The 18,422-nt window shown below is 42.5% G+C and overlaps 1 protein-coding gene across 2 annotated transcripts in view; it reads right to left on the bottom strand.

The window, feature by feature from the left end:
* LOC115165889 (AMP deaminase 1) overlaps positions 1–17,994 on the bottom strand; it is a 28,102-nt gene extending 10,108 nt beyond the window's left edge. Inside the window, exons 1-7 of one of the 2 annotated variants that reach the window (XM_029719354.1) lie at positions 17,810–17,994; positions 13,844–13,849; positions 10,840–11,005; positions 10,553–10,718; positions 5,899–6,064; positions 4,842–5,064; positions 3,149–3,278 (exon numbers count right to left, since the gene is read on the bottom strand). In XM_029719354.1, the coding sequence (XP_029575214.1) occupies positions 3,149–3,278; positions 4,842–5,064; positions 5,899–6,064; positions 10,553–10,718; positions 10,840–11,005; positions 13,844–13,849; positions 17,810–17,831 (879 nt within the window). In that variant the 5' untranslated portion in view covers positions 17,832–17,994. Of the gene's footprint in view, positions 1–3,148; positions 3,279–4,841; positions 5,065–5,898; positions 6,065–10,552; positions 10,719–10,839; positions 11,035–11,340; positions 11,450–13,777; positions 13,809–13,843; positions 13,850–17,809 lie in introns of those variants that run through there. The other variant, XM_029719353.1, reaches the window with a different exon arrangement.
* Positions 17,995–18,422: the final 428 nt, after the last annotated feature.

Genomic DNA, 18,422 nt, shown 5'->3' with positions numbered 1-18,422 from the left:
GTAGTGTCGTCTGCAAACTTGATTGATTTGGAGGCGTGCATGGCCACGCAGTCATGGGTGAACAGGGAGTACAGGAGAGGGCTGAGAACGCACCCTTGTGGGGCCCCAGTGTTGAGGATCAGCGGGGTGGAGATGTTGTTACCTACCCTCACCACCTGGGGACGGCCCGTCAGGAAGTCCAGGATCCAGTTGCACAGGGCGGGGTTGAGACCCAGGGTCTCGAGCTTAATGACGAGTTTGGAGGGTACTATGGTATTAAATGCTGAGCTGTAGTCGATGAACAGCATTCTTACATAGGTATTCCTCTTGTCCAGATGGGTTAGGGCAGTGTGCAGTGTGATTGCGTCATCTGTGGACCTATTGGGGCGGTAAGCAAATTGGAGTAAGTCTAGGGTGTCAGGTAGGGTGGAGGTGATATGGTCCTTGACTAGTCTCTCAAAGCACTTCTTGATGACAGAAGTGAGTGCTACGGGGCAATAGTCATTTAGCTCAGTTACCTTAGCATTCTTGGGAACAGGAACAATGGTGGCCCTCTTGAAGCATGTGGGAACAGCAGACTGGGATAAGGATTGATTGAATATGTCCGTAAACACACCAGCCAGCTGGTCTTCGCATGCTCTGAGGACGCGGCTGGGGATGCCGTCTGGGCCTACAGCCTTGCGAGGGTTAACACGTTTAAATGTTTTACTCACTTTGGCTGCAGTGAAAGAGAGCCCACAGGTTTTGGTAGCGGGCCGTGTCAGTGGCACTGTATTGTCCTCAAAATGAGCAAAGAAGTTGTTTAGTTTGTCTGGGAGCAAGACATCGTGGTCCGCGACGGGGCAGGTTTTTCTTTTGTAGTCCGTGATTGACTGTAGACCCTGCCACATACCTCTCGTGTCTGAGCCATTGAATTGCGACTCTACTTTGTCTCTATACTGACGCTTAGCTTGTTTGATTGCCTTGCGGAGGGAATAGCTACACTGTTTGTATTCGGTCATGTTTCCGGTCACCTTGCCCTGATTAAAAGCAGTGGTTCGCGTTTTCAGTTTTGCGTGAATGCTGCCATCAATCCACGGTTTCTGGTTGGGGAATGTTTTAATAGACGCTGTGGGTACAACATCACCGATGCACTTGATAATAAACTCGCTCACCGAATCAGTGTTTTCATCAATGTTGTTGTTTGACGCTATGCGGAACATATCCCAGTCCGTGTGATCGAAGCAATCTTGAAGCGTGGCATCCGATTGGTCGGACCAGCGTTGAACAGACCTGAGCATGGGTGCTACCTGTTTTAGTTTCTGTCTATAGGCTGGGAGAAACAAAACGGAGTCGTGGTCAGGTTTTCCGAAAGGAGGGTGGTGGAGGGCCTTATATGCGTTGCGGAAGTTAGAATAACAATGATCCAGGGTTTTGCCAGCCCGGGTCGCGCAATCGATATGCTGATAAAATTTAGGGAGCCTTATTTTCAGATTAGCCTTGTTAAAATCCCCAGCTGCAATAAATGCAGCCTCAGGATATGTGGTTTACATAGAATGCACCTGTGGCCAACTTCTAGAAAATAAGTACATTTGCTTACTGGGTAGTTATTATGAGTTCTCTTTGTGGTGTACTGACCATGCTGGAAGAACGAGACGCATCACCCTTGCAAAAAAATATTGCAGTTTTGAAACTGCAGTAAAAGTGCAGTAACTGCAGTCAACTGTGGTATTTTGGATGCAGTACTTGCAGAATACTGCATTCTAACTGCAGTTATATGGCAGTGTACTGCAGTTATACTGCACTCTGACAGCAATTTTTGTAAGGGCAGCTGACTCTTTGTGGTCAGCAAACATCAAAGTGCATGCCCATGAGTCTCAGATGGTATTTTTGTGTTTCAAATGGTATGTGCACGCGCAACCTGTAGACTTTTGTTGATCTCCTGAGTCATTATCTTTGTTCCAGGGCGTCAGTATGCTATGCTCATACCAGTCGGCGCACTAGCTCTGGTCCAGGGCGTTATGCTAACCATTGTTTCATGTGCAGCTAGCTAGTACACACTAGCTAAGCTAACTAGTACTGACTAGCTAGGTAGAACACACTAGCTTGCTAGTACCTAGCTTCTAATTATAAATGTAATACCAGCACCCATACTGTTGATGGCGGTAACACACCATCCAATTTGGCACCATCCTGTATAATCTCATATGTCTCACAGCATCAGTGGCGTGAGAAGGTAACTGCTGGAGCCAGAGGCTAAAGTGAACAACAGGGGGAGCGGAGCACACATTTGCTATTTGGGCGCAGAAGCAGAAGTCCAACCCTGGTTGTAGGAAGTTAAGCAAGTCTATTCTAGTAATAAAGTATTATTTTATCTAAAGCCATTCACAAATATAAGGTATTTGTTGAAAGGAGAGACTTTATTTTGTCATAGCCGTAATTCTTATAAATGAAATGAAACTAGTGTAACAGGGTGAAGATTGCCCGTTACAGGCAGTTAGTTCGAGTATTGCTATCATGTTAAATGTGCTCTGTGATTGACTGTCTAGGGAAATTGAGACACTGTGCTTTTACCGGTATTTCCAGCATTATCCAGTAGTTGCTATAGGTAGAAAATCCTAGGAAATATTCTGTAATTGACACAAGCTGTCTCCAATCAATCAATGTCTGGATGTGCATGTGTGTGTGTGTGTGTGTGTGTGTGTGTGTGGGGGGGGGGGGGGAATCGTAATCGTACAAAACCTATTTGGAAGGGAATCCTATTTGTAGATCAGTGATTATACAACTCACTTTGCTCAAGCTGATCCTATGTGTCAATTAGGGGCAGTTAAAGGGGAGAGTCACTGAAACCAACCATGGAAGTATACTGTAGAAAATTTGAAGGGTAACCCTGCCCGGGAATCGACCAGCGTCCAGCGACTGTCAAGCCAACATCTTGACAGTCACCTGTGGCTCAGTTGGTAGAGCATGGTGTTTGCAACGCCAGCATGGTGTGTGCAACGCCAGGGTTGTGGGTTCGATTCCCACGGGGGGCCAGTACAAAAAAAAAATGCATGAAATGTATGCATTCACTACTGTAAGTCGCTCTGGATAAGAGCGTCTGCTAAAATGACAAAAAAAAAAAAGAGGTCTTAAAAGGCTAATAAGATAGGCTAATGCTAATATGTTTTGTAAGACGGTAGCTATCTACCTTCCTGCAGTTGTAGAAGTCCCTGTGGGGGTTCAGCTTCAGCTCCTTCATCTCCTCCATCTCGTTCAGCATCTCATGCACATTGAACTTGGACATGAGGAACTTCAGACGACGGTGAGTGTACGTCTTACTGCCACCCAGGAGAGACAAAAAGAACAAGCAAACATGTCATGTGGAACTTAGAAAGTTGTAAGACATTTCGTGGTGTAATATGTAGTCCATATGTTGGATTATTTGTTCCAGACCAGCACTAAGGCTGTGTTTACACAGGCAGCCCAATTCTGATCTTTTACCCAATTATTGGAAAAAGAGCTGATCTGATTAGTCAAAAGACCAATTAGTGGGAAACAAATTCAAAGTTGGTCTGCCTGTGTAAACGCAGCCTAACTCACTTGATCCAAATAATCAGTGTTAAATTTTGAACAGAATTAGTTGAATCAGGTGTGTTAGAGCAGGGTTGGATCAAAATCCAGTACATTCTGTAAATACCAGTGGTAGAAAAAGTACTCAATTCTCATACTTGAGTAAAAGTAAAGATAGCTTAATAGAAAATGACTCAAGTAAAAGTCACCCAGTAAAATACTACTTGAGTAAAAGTCTAAAAGTATTTGGTTTTAAATAAGTAAATGTAGTTGCTAAAATATACTTAAGTATTAAAAGTAAAAATCCTTATAATAGGCCAACCAGACGGCATCATTTTCTTGTATTTTTTATTTACAGATAGCCAGGCTTACACTCCAACACTCCGACATTTTTTAAAAACAAAGCATTTGTGTTTAGTGAGTCGGCCATTTCAGAGGCAGTAGGGATGACCAGGGATGTTCTCTTGATAAGTGTGCGAATTTGACAATTTTCAGTCCTGCTAAGCATTCAAAATGTAACGAGTACTTTTGAGTGTCAGGGAAAATGTATGGAGTAAAAAGTACATCATTTTCTTTAGGAATGTAGTGAAGTAAAAGTTGTAAAAAAATATGATAGTAAAGAAAAGTACAGTACTTTTACTTAAATACTTTACACCATTGGTAATTACATACTGCTGTGACTTGGCTGCGTTGGAGTTGATCTCCCGTCGTGAAGTAGCTACAGAATTGTTAACGGGATATGTGATCCTCAGTACCCATTACAGCTTGACTAATGGAAAGCCTTGCAAGGAATTTTTCACCTAACCTGTTCTTGGCAATACTTTCTTTTGTTCTTGATTCGGTAAAAAGTGTATCTTATAAATGTCAGAGTCTAGTTGGTTCTCTAAAACCAGAGAATATTCAGAAATATTAAATCCACGGTTTGCACCGAGTGGGGATTTCCCTTGCCATTTTAGCTGCCAGAGATCTTGCATTTCCCAACATCTTTGCAGGAACTAGTTGTTTCTATGAGATGCGGCCGCAGTCACGCGTAGAAGTAGATGAGAGCGCGTCACACAGTGTGACCAAAACAAAGATCTACACACATCCAAGAGGCCAATTACTCGATCCAAAACGTGGATTTAATATCTTTCTGAATATTCTGTTTTTTGGAGAACCACCTGCAACTGGACACAGACATTTATAAAATACACTTTTTACTGAATCAAGAACGAAGAAAGTATGGCCAATAAAAATTAATTTCGAGGCTTTCCATTAGCCAAGCTGTAACGGGTATAGGGCATCACATATTCCGTTAACAATTCTGTAGCTAGTCATGCAGTAAGACTCACGTTGGGCCCTGTGCAATCAGAGCGATGAGGAAGTTCATGTCGTCAATGAAGGTGATGTAGTCAGGGGCAGGCATGTTCTCTATGGGTTTGTGTTGGTCGGCCGCTGCCGCGTCTTTGTATGTATAAATCACACCGTCCTTCATACGGGCTACCCAGCTCAGGTTCTCAGGCAAGCACTTGGTGTTGAAGGGGTCTTCGCCCTTCTTGGGTGGCGATGTGAAGACTGGGAAACAAAATGTTAGCTGTTAGACACTTTCTTGGCAGTAATCAGTGGCGGATTTAGGTATAGGCGACATGGTGTGCCCGCACAAAAAAAAATTAAATGCTGACATTTGCGCATTCGGTTTTATATCGCTCATTTGCACATCACGTCAATGATATCATGTCACCGTGTGGGACTGTGGGTCAATTAACCTTGGTCGGAGTAGGCGGCCTGATTCTAGTTTGTGAGCTTGGCAGGCTACTACCTGGGAAGGTCTCCCACTCAGAAGTACGAGATGGGGAGGGGTGCGGGGGTAGGTTGACCTCAGGTCTCCCCACTGGAAGCCCGAGGTAGGGGAAGCGAGGAAATCTATCAAATAGCGCACCTCTAACTTTGTACAGTACTAATGCAATTAGTAAAAAGTCACACTTCGAAATGTTACCAAATAAACCACAATTCATTCATAATATTGTGAATATACAGTTTCACTTTGTTGCATTTTTTTCTGGTTTGTGCGAAATCGTTAAGAATAATATAAAACCAGTCTGCACACCACCAAGGTGAATTGGTTTAGTCTTGACTCTTGGTTCACAGTGTTGGGGGATGGATAATGTATTGATGCTCGAGTGCCAAATCAACACAGATTTGTTTCTATTTGTTTTTGTTGCTTCTTTTTGATATTAATGAGTCTTATTTTTGTATATATTGTTATATTTATATAGGGGGTTTCGGCCAGGGAGCCATACAAGCTAGAACCACCACTGGCAGTAATAGTCTGACACGAAAAACTACTGCATGCGTATCCCAGACATGCCCTCTCTATTATGTTCAAACTTGTCAGCCTAGTCTGCATACCTGGTTGCACTGTGTGTTCAGGCTTAAAGGGCTCTCCCTCAATTTCCCTCAGGTACTGGGATGAGGTGAGGGGGAAGCGCTGGAAGGCCAGCCTCATGTACTTCTCTCTGATGGTTAGAGCACGGTACATGCCCTTACAGGACAGCTCAAAGTCGTCCATGGTCACCTAAGAGTAGAGAGGGGAATGATGTAATAAGGGCCCTGTTCCAATGCATCGCTCCACCCCTCCATTCCTTGAAGTAATCACTCATCTAACTAAAATGGATAATTGTCAGCAAGTTATCGGTCGTTCACAATGGACCAAATGATTATGTAATATTCATAAGTGGATTATGTAGTAGTGCTTAAATTGGGAAAGTGAGCAACAAGCAGTTTGATAAGCAAGCTCCACCTCCTAATGATTTCTCTCTGTAAATGTCAGAGTCACATTACTGAAATTTAAACCCAGACGACCTTTGCTGGGCTCTTATTTTCCAGTCTAGAGGGATCTATTTATGTGAGGAGATTTCCCTACAGGAGGTCAATGACCCAGACCCAGAGACACATACTAGCCGTAACGGTCAAGTTCACACCCAGGGCCATGGGCAGCCATGCTACTCCTCCAACATCCAGCTCTGTTCAACCCGTCAATAAGGACACTGCTCCACAACATGTAAACAGGGTCAACGAGACTTAATTCTGCTGCTATTTGAGGAGAGAGGGAGGTGGAGACATACAGTACCAGTCAAAAGTTTGGACACACCTACTCATTCCAGGGGTTTTCTTTATTTTTACTATTTTCTACATTGTAGAATAATAATGAAGACATCAAAGCTCAGGGATGGAACAGCTGTTGAGCTGCTGAGCTTATGGTTGTTTGTGGGGGAAAGGGGTTCAGTGTGTGTGTCCCACATCTGTTGCTAGGGGGTAATGATGTTAGGGACAATATAGGATGAATCCCCATAATTGTTTGCAAAAATAATAATTGCTTGCTAAATATGCAATTTTTTGCAATGGCAATCCTAGTTATAGGTAACAATCCTTTGCATGAACTGCCTACATTATTACGCATATTATTTTGTTAATTATGGAAATATTTTAGATATATTTTTTAATAGCTATATATAATGCAAATCGAAGTGAGGACGATAGAAAAGCTTTTGGCGGTTGATCTGCTTCTGTTCTGTGGGTGGCACTGTGTGCTCTTTTCGAAGGATGGGTCCAGGTCTCTCGGGGCCCTGGGATACGGGGGGATGGGGGTGGTGTGCCGGTCACTGGGATGACAACCCAAATTGGGATGGGGAGGGGTTTTAGCGGGTGGAATAGTTGGGAACAATTGGAGGTTTACTTAGTAGAATGCAAATATCATGGAATATGGACACTCAATCACTATGGTATTTTTAATGGTGAGTTTACAAACATAAAGTAACAGTCAACATTTTGGACACACCTTCTCATTCCAGGGTTTTTCTTTATTTTTACTATTTTCTACATTGTAGAATAATAGTGAAAAAAATCTAAACTCTGAAATCACACATATGGAATCATGTAGTAAGCAAAAACAAAGTTAATAAATTCTAAATATATATTTATATTTGAGATTCTTGATGACAGCTCTGCACACTCTTAGCATTCTCTCAACCAGCTTCATGAGGTAGTCACCTGGAATGCATTTCAGTTAACAGTTGTGCCTTCTTAAAAGTTAATTTGTGGAAGTCTTTCCTTCTTAACGCGTTTGAGCCAATCAGTTGTGTTGTGACAAGGTAGGGATGGTAAACAGAAGATAGCCCTATTTGGTAAAAGACCAAGTCCATATTATGACAAGAGCAGCTCAAATAATCAAAGTAACAACAGTCCATCATTACTTTAAGACATGAAGGTCAGTCAATTCTGAACATTTCAAGAACTTTTAAAGTTTCTTCAAGTGCAGTTGCAAAAACCATTAACCGCTATGATAAAGCTGGCTCTCATGAGGACCGCCACAGGAAAGGAAGACCCAAAATTACCTCTGCTGCAGAGGATAAGTTCATTAGAGTTAACTGCACCTCAGATTGCATCCCAAATAAATGCTTCACAGAGTTCAAGTAACAAACACATCTCAACATCAACTGTTCAGAGACTGTGTGAATCAGGCCTTCATAGTCAAATTGCTGCAAAGAAACCACAACTAATAAATGCTTCAGAGTTCAAATAAATGCTTCACAGAGTTCAAGTAACAAACACATCTCAACATCAACTGTTCAGAGACTGTGTGAATCAGGCCTTCATAGTCAAATTGCTGCAAAGAAACCACAACTAAAGGACACCAATAAGAAGAAGAGACTTGCTTGGGCAAAGAAACTCAAGCAATGGACATTATACCGGTGGAAATCTGTCCTTTAGTCTGATGAGTCCAAATTTGAGATTTTTGGTTCCAACCGCCAGGTGAGATACAGATTAGGTGAACGGATGATCTCCGCATGTGTGGTTCCCACTATGAAGTACGGAGGGGGAGTTGTGATGGTGTGGAGGTGCTTTGCTTGTGACACTGCTGTGATTTATTTAGAATTCAAGGCACACTTAACCAGCATGGCTACCACAGCATTCTGCAGCGATACGCCATCCCATCTGGTTCACGCTTAGTGGGACTATCATTTGTTTTTCAACAGGACAATGACCCAACACACTTCCAGGCTTTGTAAGGACTATTTGACCAAGAAAGAGAGTGATGGAGTGCTGCATCAGATGACATGGCGTCCACAATCACCCAACCTCAACCCAATTGAGATGGTTTGGGATGAGTTGGACCGCAGAGTGAAGGAAAAGCAGCCAACAAGTGATCAGCATATGTGGGAACACCTTCAAGACTGTTGGGAAAGCATTCCTCATGAAGCTGGATGAGAGAATGCCAAGAGTGTGCAAAGTTGTCATCAAGGCAAAGGGTGGCTACTTTGAAGAATCTAAAATATATTTTGATTTGTTTAAAAAAAGAATTGGTTACTACATGATTCCATATGTGTTATTTCATAGTTTTGATGTCTTTACTATTATTCTACAATGTAGAAAATAGTACAAATAAAGAAAAAATTCTTGAATGAGTAGGTGTGTCCAAACTTTTGACCTGTACTGTACATAATATGTTACTATGTACATAATATAGAGCTGGAGGGATTTTCAATGCACCGGCAGAGCAGAGAAGCTATGTCTGGTAAGACGAGGGGTGGTGGTGTGTGTCTTTTGTCAATAACAGCTAGTGCGCGATGTCTAATATTAAAGTAGTCTCGAGGTATTGCTTGCCTGAGGTAGAGTACCTTATGATAAGCTGTAGACCACACTATCTACCAAGAGTTCTCATCTATATTATTCGTAGCTGTCTATTTACCACCACAGACCGATGCTGGCACTAAGAGCACACTCAACCAACTCTATAAGGCCATTAGCAAACAAGAAAATGCTCACCCAGAAGTGCCGCTGCTAGTGCCTGGGGACTTTAATACAGGCAAACTTAAATCAGCTTTACCAAAATTTTACCAACATGTCACATGAAAAAACTCTAGACCACCTTTACTCCACACACAGGGATGCATAGAAAACTCTCCCCCGCCCTCCATTTGGCAAATCCGACCATAATGCTATCTTCCTGATTCCTGCTTACAAGCAAAAACTAAAGCAGGAAGTACCAGTGACTCGCTCAATACTGAAGTGGTCAGATGGCGCGGATGCTAAGCTACAGGACTGTTTTGCTAGCACAGACTGGAATATGTTTCGGGATTCATCCAACGGCAGTGAGGAGTATACCACCTCAGTCATCGGCTTCATCAATAAGTGCATCGACGACGTCGTCCCCACAGTGACCACAGTACATACCCCAACCAGAAGCCATGGATTACAGGCAACATCAGCATCAAGCTAAAGGCTAGAGCTGCCACTTTCAAGGAGCAGGACACTAATCCGGACGCCTATAAGAAATCCCGCTATGCCCTCAGACGAACCATCAAACAAGCAAAGCGTCAAAACAGGATTAAGATTGAGTCCACATCACCAACGATCTGTCATGGTCCAAACACACCAAGACAGGGCACGACAATACATTTTCCCCCTCAGGAGACTGAAAAGATTTGGCATGGGTCCCAAGATCCTCAAAAAGTTCTACAGCTGCCCCATCGGTTGCATCACCGCCAAGTCTAGGACCAAAAGGCTCCTTAACAGCTTCTACCCCCAAGCCATAAGACAATTAATCAAATGGCCACCTGACTATTACATTGACCCCCCCCCCCCCATTTATTTTGTATACTGCTGCTACTTGCTGTTTATTATCTATGCATAGTCACTTCACCCCTACCTACATGTACAAATTACCTCTAACCGGTAACCCATGTATATAGCCTCGTTATTGTTATGTTATTGTGTTAATTTTTATTATTTTTTCCTTAGCTTATTTGGTAAATATTTTCTTAACTCTTCTTGAACTGCACTGTTGGTTAAGGGCTTGTAAGTAAGCATTTCACAGTAAGGTCTACACTTGTTGTAGTCGGCACATGTGACAAATAAAGTTTGATTTGATTCATGAGCAGGGTCCATCATGTTCGACCCCGCTGACATCTTGAACCAGGTCTCTCTTCCAAAGGAGATTTGATCTCCATAAGACTAACCTGGATAAAAGGGAAATGTAGGCTACATAGCTAAGATATAATACCCCAGAGGCATAGTCTCCAATGATGGCCACTCTCTGGAAGTCAGGCACTTCTAGGTAGGTTGGTATGTCCAACAACACATCCGCCACAGGGGCCAGCACCTTCCTGGCCTGGTCACTTATTGACGAAGGTAAAGTGATGGTGCGACACTTCTCCTGTCTCTTCTTACTACAGAGGGGGAGGGGGAGGAGGGACAGGCAAACAGTGGATTTAGTGGTAAGGCAAAGGCTGATACCATTGTTGGACAGTTCACATGGAGAAGAAAAAATATTTAGGAACTACTACCCACCGTTTGTCAGTATCTTCATCGGTGTGCAGATGGTGGGCCATTTCCTGTTGGAGGATGGGACAGTCATCTTGCACTTCAAACATGGAGATCTCATCACGGACGCCTTCACCTTTGGTCTCCGATGCAAAGACTTTCTCCGCAAAGGCAAGCATATGCTCATCGGTCTCTGGCAGAAACACATAGGTGTTACCCACCCTGTTTTTTCAAAGGTAGTTACTAAGTTGAAATGTGCACTTTTATTACGTCATTTTCTACATTACGTTTTGTTTCCCAGAAGCTATTCAAGTGCACTACTCAGGAAATTATGCAATGAAATGGACAACATGGAGTGTTGACCCGAAACAAGCACTGAACATGGAACAAGCTATCAGCAGCATAGATACAACAGGCGTGATAAAGCAAGCTACAGTAGGATGGGCAAATTCATCATGATTGAAATTATTGTTTGAAATTATTTTGTAAAAAACAAGGTACTATCACAAAGGGAAGCATTAGACATACCTTACTGCAACAGTTGAAAACAGACTCTCCAGTAGCGCATGCTTTGTGTGTATAAGACCAAGCAGAACTTGGTCCAACGTCAACTCACAGCTCTCAGCACTAGCCTGGGCTGTGAACACAAGGTTCCATGCACACAGAGCTACAGTAATCCAGCACAAAGATTGGGGCCAGACAACTCACATAAACACTCAACAACTTGCTCTGCACTTACATCAAATATCTACAGTACAAACAAGACAGCCTTCTCGGGCCAAACTAGACAAAGAGGCTGTGATACAGCAGCAAATCTTGGCCTATCTTGTTCCTGGAGTCATAGTGTCTGTGGACTCAACAAGGCCCAGAAAGCTCAAGCGCCATCGGATTGATCGATTCATTGATTCATTTTTTTTGTCTAGCATCCACCACAAACTTTATTCTATGACAAATAAGTGAATGAATTAATGTTGACAGTCACAAATTTCTACGGTGGGACATACAGTGCATATAATTTACACACTTGGATAATTATTGTTTTAAAGTAGTATTAAAATGAATTTTGTAATTTTTTGTTGATCGACACAAAATGCTCTAATGTAAAAGTGGAAGAAAAATGTAACACAAATAATTAATTAATGAACAATTAAACACTAATATATCTTGATTAGATAAGTATTCACCCCCATGAGTCAATACATGTTAGAAACACCTTTTGGCAGAAAATGACAGCTGCAAGTATTTTGGTGTAGGTCTCACATAAGTCTCACTTTCCACACCTGGATTGTACAATATTTTCCCATTACTATTTTCAAAATTCTTCGAGCACTGTCAAGTTGTTTGTTGATCATTGCTAGACAGCCATTTTCAGGTTTTGCCATAGATTTTTAAGTACATTTAAGTCAAAACTGTTACTAGGCCACTTAGGAACATTTAATATCATCTTGGTAAGCAACTGTAGTGTAGATTTGGCCTTGTGTTGTAGGTTCTTATCCTGCTGAAAGGTGAATGAATGTCTTTCAGTGTCTGGTGGAAAGCAGACTGAATCAGGTTTTCTAGGATTGTACCTGTGGTTAGCTCCATTCTGTTTCTATTTGTCCTTCCCAATAACAAGCATACTCATAACATGATGCAGCCACCACCATGCTTGAAAATATGTAAAGTAGTACTCAGTGATGTGTTGTGTTGGATTTTCCCAAAACATAACACTTTGTATTCAGGACAAAAAGTTAATTCCTTTGGCACCTTTTTTGCAGTATTACTTTAGTGCTATGTTGCAAACATGATGCAGGTTTTAGAATATTTTTTATTCTGTGCAGGCTTCCTTATTTTCACTCTGTTTAGGTTAGTATTGTGGAGTAACTGCAATGTTATTGATCCATCCTCAGTTTTCTCCCATCACAGCCATAAAACTGTTACTGTTTTAAAATCACTGTTGGCCAAATGGTGAAATCCCTGAGCGGTTTCCTTCTTCTGCTAGCAACTCAGTTGGGCAGGACGCCTGTATCTTTATAGTGACTGGTTGTATTGATACACCATTTTATATATTTTTTTACCCCTTTTTCTCCCCAATTTCGTGGTATCCAATTGGTAGTTACAGTCTTGTCTTATCGCAGCAACTCCCGTACGGACTCGGGAGAGGCAAAGGTCGAGAGCCGTGCGTCCTCCGAAACACAACCCAACCAAGCCGCACTGCTTCTTGACACAATGCCCATTTAACCCGGAAGCTAGCCACACCAATGTGTCGGCGGAAACACCGTACACCTGGTGACCGTGTCAGCGTGCACTGGGCCTGCCCGACACATGAGTCACTAGTGCGCGATGGGACAAGGACATCCCTCCCGGCCAAACCCTCCCCTAACCCAGACGACGCTGGGCCAATTGCGTGCCGCCCCATGGGTCTCCCGGTCGCAACAGAACCTGGACTCAAACCCAGAATCTCTAGTGGCATAGCTAGCATTGCGATGCAGTGCCTTAGACCACTGTGTCACTCTGCCTTAGACCACTGTGTCACTCTTTTTTTTTTTACCCATCTACCAATTGGCGCCTTTCTTTGTGAGGCATTGGAACAGCCCCCTTGGTCATTGTGGTTGAATCTGTGCTTGAAATACGCTACTCGAATGAGAGACCTTACAGATAATTGTATGTGAGGGGTACAGAGATGGGGGTAGTCATTCAAAAATCAGGTTAACCCTAATATTGCATATAGAGTGAGTCCATGCAACTTATTACATGATTTGTTAAGCAAATGTGGACTAGTGAACTTATTTAGGCTTGCCATAACAAAAGGGGTGAATACTTAACAAATGGTTTTCCATTTTTGTATTATTAATTTGGAAAAATTGATAGAATTGTTATTAATTTGACATTGAGGTATTTTGTGTAGATCACAATTATATCCATTTCAATCCCACTTTGTAAAACAAAACACATTTTGAAAAAACCCAAGGGGGTAAATACTTACGATATGCACTGTACATGCAGGGTCAGGTTTCTCTACGTTTGATATCTTCTCACCCTTTATACTTACTTTGACCTGATAGTGCATTCCACAGCAGGAGAGCAGAGGATAACCCAAAATGGAACCAAAGAAACAAAGACAAGTCATGTTAGGAATTCAATTAATGAGTTAGATGATGTTACCAAAGATTTACACATTAAAATGAATGAGTCACCCCTCCCTGGTCTGTTTGATTTGATCAAATAATAGAAACCCCTTTTCCCATTTAGAGATGCAACCGTCCTGATTCAACACGAGATGACTTAAACATAATGATAGTCAATTGAGTTAGTAATGAAGGTGTTGATAAAATACTAACAATGAATCGCACCATGACTGAAAGACACACCAATATCAACTAGAGCATCGATGGATGTGTAACTTCGTGAGTGACTGTTGTTGATGTGTGCAGAAGGTCCCAAGTTCGTGCCCAGGTTGGGGCGAGGAGAGGGACGGAAGCTAAGCTGTTACACAAACAACCATGAAATTAATTTTGTTCAACTGTCATGCACTCTCACGTAGCCCTACGGTGACCCAATGAGACATGCCACCTTTAATTTATTCCTTTAGCAGTGGCGGATGTAGGTATAGGCGACATGGGCAGCCGCCCAGGGCGGCATCTTCCCGGGGGCAGCACGTGGCGCCCGCACAAAAACATTCGGATTGTTGACATTTGCACGATCGGCTTTCGATCGCTCATTTGCATGTCACGTCAACGATATTATGTCAACCTTGTCGGAGTAGGAGCCCTGATTCTAGTTTGTGAGCTAGGCAGGCTACTGCCTGGGAAGGTGTCCCACTCAGAAGTACGAGATGGGGAGGGGTGCGTGGGTAGGTTGACCCCAGGTCTCCCCACTGGAAGCCCAAGGTAGGGGTAGCGGGTGAATCTATCAAATAGTGCACCTCTTTGTACAGTACTAACGCAATTAGTAAAATCAGTTACACAATGCAATGCTACCAAATAAACAACAATTCATTCATAATATTGTGAATATATAGTTTCACAGACATAGTTGCATTTTTTTCTGGTTTTGCGAAATCGTTAAGAATAATATAAACACCAGCAAGGTGAATTGGTTTAGTCTTGACTCTTGGTTGACAGTGTTGGGGGATGGGTAATGTATTGTAATGAAACAGCAGGGAGCAGGTTTCGAACCCTCGACCTTCAAGCCCGAAGTCCGGCGCGCTATCGACTGTGCCACAAAAGCATGCTCCAGTGGCAGAGTCGATTTCCGCGCTTATAAACCCAGGGTCGTTACACTATTTATGCCTGGATTGCCAAATCAACACATTTGTTTATTTGTCTTTGTTAGTTCTTTATGATATTTATGAGTTTTTTTTGTGTATATATTTATATAGTTTGAGTTATGATTATTTATTTGTGTTTTCCAAATGGAGGCATACAAGCTAAACACAACCGACTGTGAGTTTACATCCATTGTAGGCAGTCTCGGAATGTTCCTGTGTTTACGTTAGGCCCTGGGCATGCTCCAACCTCATATCTAACCGCTGCACCCACTGTCACCCTTATCCAGTCAGCCAGCCAATGCCTCCTGGAGAGCAGCTGTCTGAACGATAGCACTTCTATTTTCTACCCCTTCAAAAAAATCAGTTAGTGATATCCCTCCCCCCAGACAGCAGGGCCCTCTTATGATTGAATTACACTCAGGAACTCATTACAATAGTCATACAGGGAGCTGATAGAGATGATACAGTACTATTCATTACCAGTATTACAAGAAAAACATGGGCCAGCTGTTTGCTAACAGCCTTAGTAGAAAAATATAACAACACCGAAATAAACCACCTGATTCTGAATGGTGACACAGGTCTAGTGTTCATTTACACAACACCATTCTGAAACTGATATAGCATTTAACTATTGCACAAAAATGCATGATGTTCACTGGTATCAATGTGCTATATTACAAGTTATAAACTGGGTGGTTCGAGCCCTGAATGCTGATTGGCTGACAGCCGTGGTATATCAGACCGTATACCCCGGGTATGACAAAACATTTATTTTTACTGAACCTAATTAATTACACCACAAATGCATGGTGCCTAAGAACAGGCCTTAGCCGTGTTATATTTGCCATATACCACACCCCCTCGGGCCTTATTGCTAAAATATCTCAGTGTTTACAAATCATTGCAAAATGTATTCAGGAAAAGCTACTACAATTGATTCATTTGTGGTGTAATTAGGGCAGTAAAAATAAATGTTGCAAAATGTATTCAGCAAAAAGCTACTACAGTACACTCATTTGATGTCATTGTTATCTGGGAAATAGTTATAATTACGTTGGTAACCAGTTTATAATAGCAATAAGGCACCTCAGGGTTTAAGGTATATAGCCAATATATCACGGCTAAGAGTTGTGCCTAAGAACAGCCCTTAGCCGTGGTATATTGGCTATATACCACACCCCCTCGTGCCTTATTGCTTAAATGGCCAACACAAAATGTTTGGCTGAAATACAACATGTCCTGGGTTCTTCCATAACGACACTTGACCAAGCAGAATTTGCTGACAAGTTACAGCCATCAATCTCTAACTTTCTCAATTTCACTGCTCTGACGCAACCACTCAGCATATGCCTCATTCAATTTCTCCTCTACTCTCAATCTAAAAGGCAACACCAGTACAGGACATCATGTAACATTGTGTATTATAGTACATTCACACACATTTAATGCAACATAACAGGTATTGGACAGAAATACTGGAACTGGAAAGACTCTCCAACACGCCGTCAGAGAGTTTTGGGGCTCCCGAGTGGCGCAGCGGTCTAAGGCACTGCATCTCAGCGCTTGAGGCGTCACTACAGACCCTGGTTCGATTCCAGGCTGTATCACATCTTGCCATGATTGGGAGTCCCATATGTCGGCGCACAATTGGCCCAGCGTCGTCCAGGTTTGGCCGGGGTAGGCAGTCATTGGCAATAAGAATGTTCTTAACTGACTTGCCTAGTTAAATAAAACATTTAAAGAATGTGATAATGTGGACTGCTTGGTGGAGGTTCATATTATACCTTAACTTCATAATGGAACTGTATGCATTTTGCCAGCAAGGTGTTCGCAGGGCCGGATTACCAAATGGGTATGGCCCCCTGGGGACCCAACCCCGTTGGCATATGATAGCAAAATATGTAGAATTTCAGTAAATTAGCTTAACTTTTACATTTTCTCTCAGCCTCATGGCAAAATGTGACCAAAAGCATGAGATGAGCTTTAAAACAGAAAATCCTGCCCCATAGCAACAACAAAAAAGTTTGTAGAATAGCATTACATTGCTGCACATTATTCTCTCTGCACCATGACAAAATGTGTTGAAATTTAGGAAGTTATCCCCGGGTCCCCAAATGCGGTAGTCCGGCACTGGGTGATTAGACACTAAAGCTGCCAAGCTAATTCTCTGCCCATCACTAAATGTCAGTGACATTGGCTAGCAGACAGACAAACAGTTGGTCTGGTCTGTGCCCATGCCACAAAACCTGGTGTGACTGCATCAGTAAATTAAAATACCAAAACTCTCTGATATTAAGGCAAATTGAGATTAGGAACTCATTAGAAACTGTTATCCTGTGTAAATCCTTAAAATTAACATTTATGAGCAGATTTCCTCAAATGTTTAAAAAAAGAAAAAACATGAGTGGATAAATCAGCAGAAGTTAGTGACTGACTCTTGCAAATGTGAGAAAGTCACCAACATATAATTTGAGTCTGACATTCACAATTAAATGTGTGTTCCGTTAAACAAGCTGTGAAATAAATATAAACCCTGAAAGATTAAGACTGGATAGACAAATCATTGTAAAGAAGACTATTACCAAAGAGCTACATTTTCATATATAAAAAAACTGCAATCTGAAAAACTGTTTATTGGCTATGGTGCTGCATGACAGAGCCACCAGCAATCTCAGGCCTGGGCATGCCTTGAGTGGGGCAGCAGTCTGTCAATACAATGTCAGTGGCACCCACCAGACGACTCACCTGGCATATTGACTTTAGGCATGGTGATGGCTGTTCGCTTCCACAAACGTGCTCCCTGAGGACTAGCAAAGCTGGTCAGCTACTGGACCGGTGTAGCAGGGAAGTGTAGAGTCATCTGCCTCTCCAGTGCAATATAAAGCTGTGCCTGTGCCGTGTAACCAGAGCCCGCAGTGCCCACACAGGATACGCATAAGAGGATCCTGCGTGCCCACTCTATTTTAAGTTTTAATATCTGTCCAGGTCTCCCTGACAAGTACACACAGAGGGAGACGGTCTGGTGTTATACAAGTCTGATAGCTGGTCGGGTTCAAGAGTACACACTTATTTTTCTGTTTCCATAAGGGTCAGAGTGGGAAAACAACTGGAAAATCATTATCTGGAAAACTAGTCGGCACTGAACAGTCTAGACAATCACGTATACACTTAAATGTTTTTAATTATACATTATAAACTGGATGGCTCGAGCCCTGAATGCTGATTGGCTGACAACCGTGGTATATCAGACCGTATACCACAGGAATGACAAAACACAAATTATGCCACAAATGCGTGGTGCCAAAGAACAGGCCTTAGCCGTGGCATATTGGCCATATACCACACCCCCTCGGGCCTT

The sequence above is a fragment of the Salmo trutta genome, chromosome 28 (assembly GCF_901001165.1).
Source record: "Salmo trutta chromosome 28, fSalTru1.1, whole genome shotgun sequence".
NCBI lineage: Eukaryota > Metazoa > Chordata > Actinopteri > Salmoniformes > Salmonidae > Salmo > Salmo trutta.
This window is presented reverse-complemented; position numbering and strand designations above follow the sequence as displayed.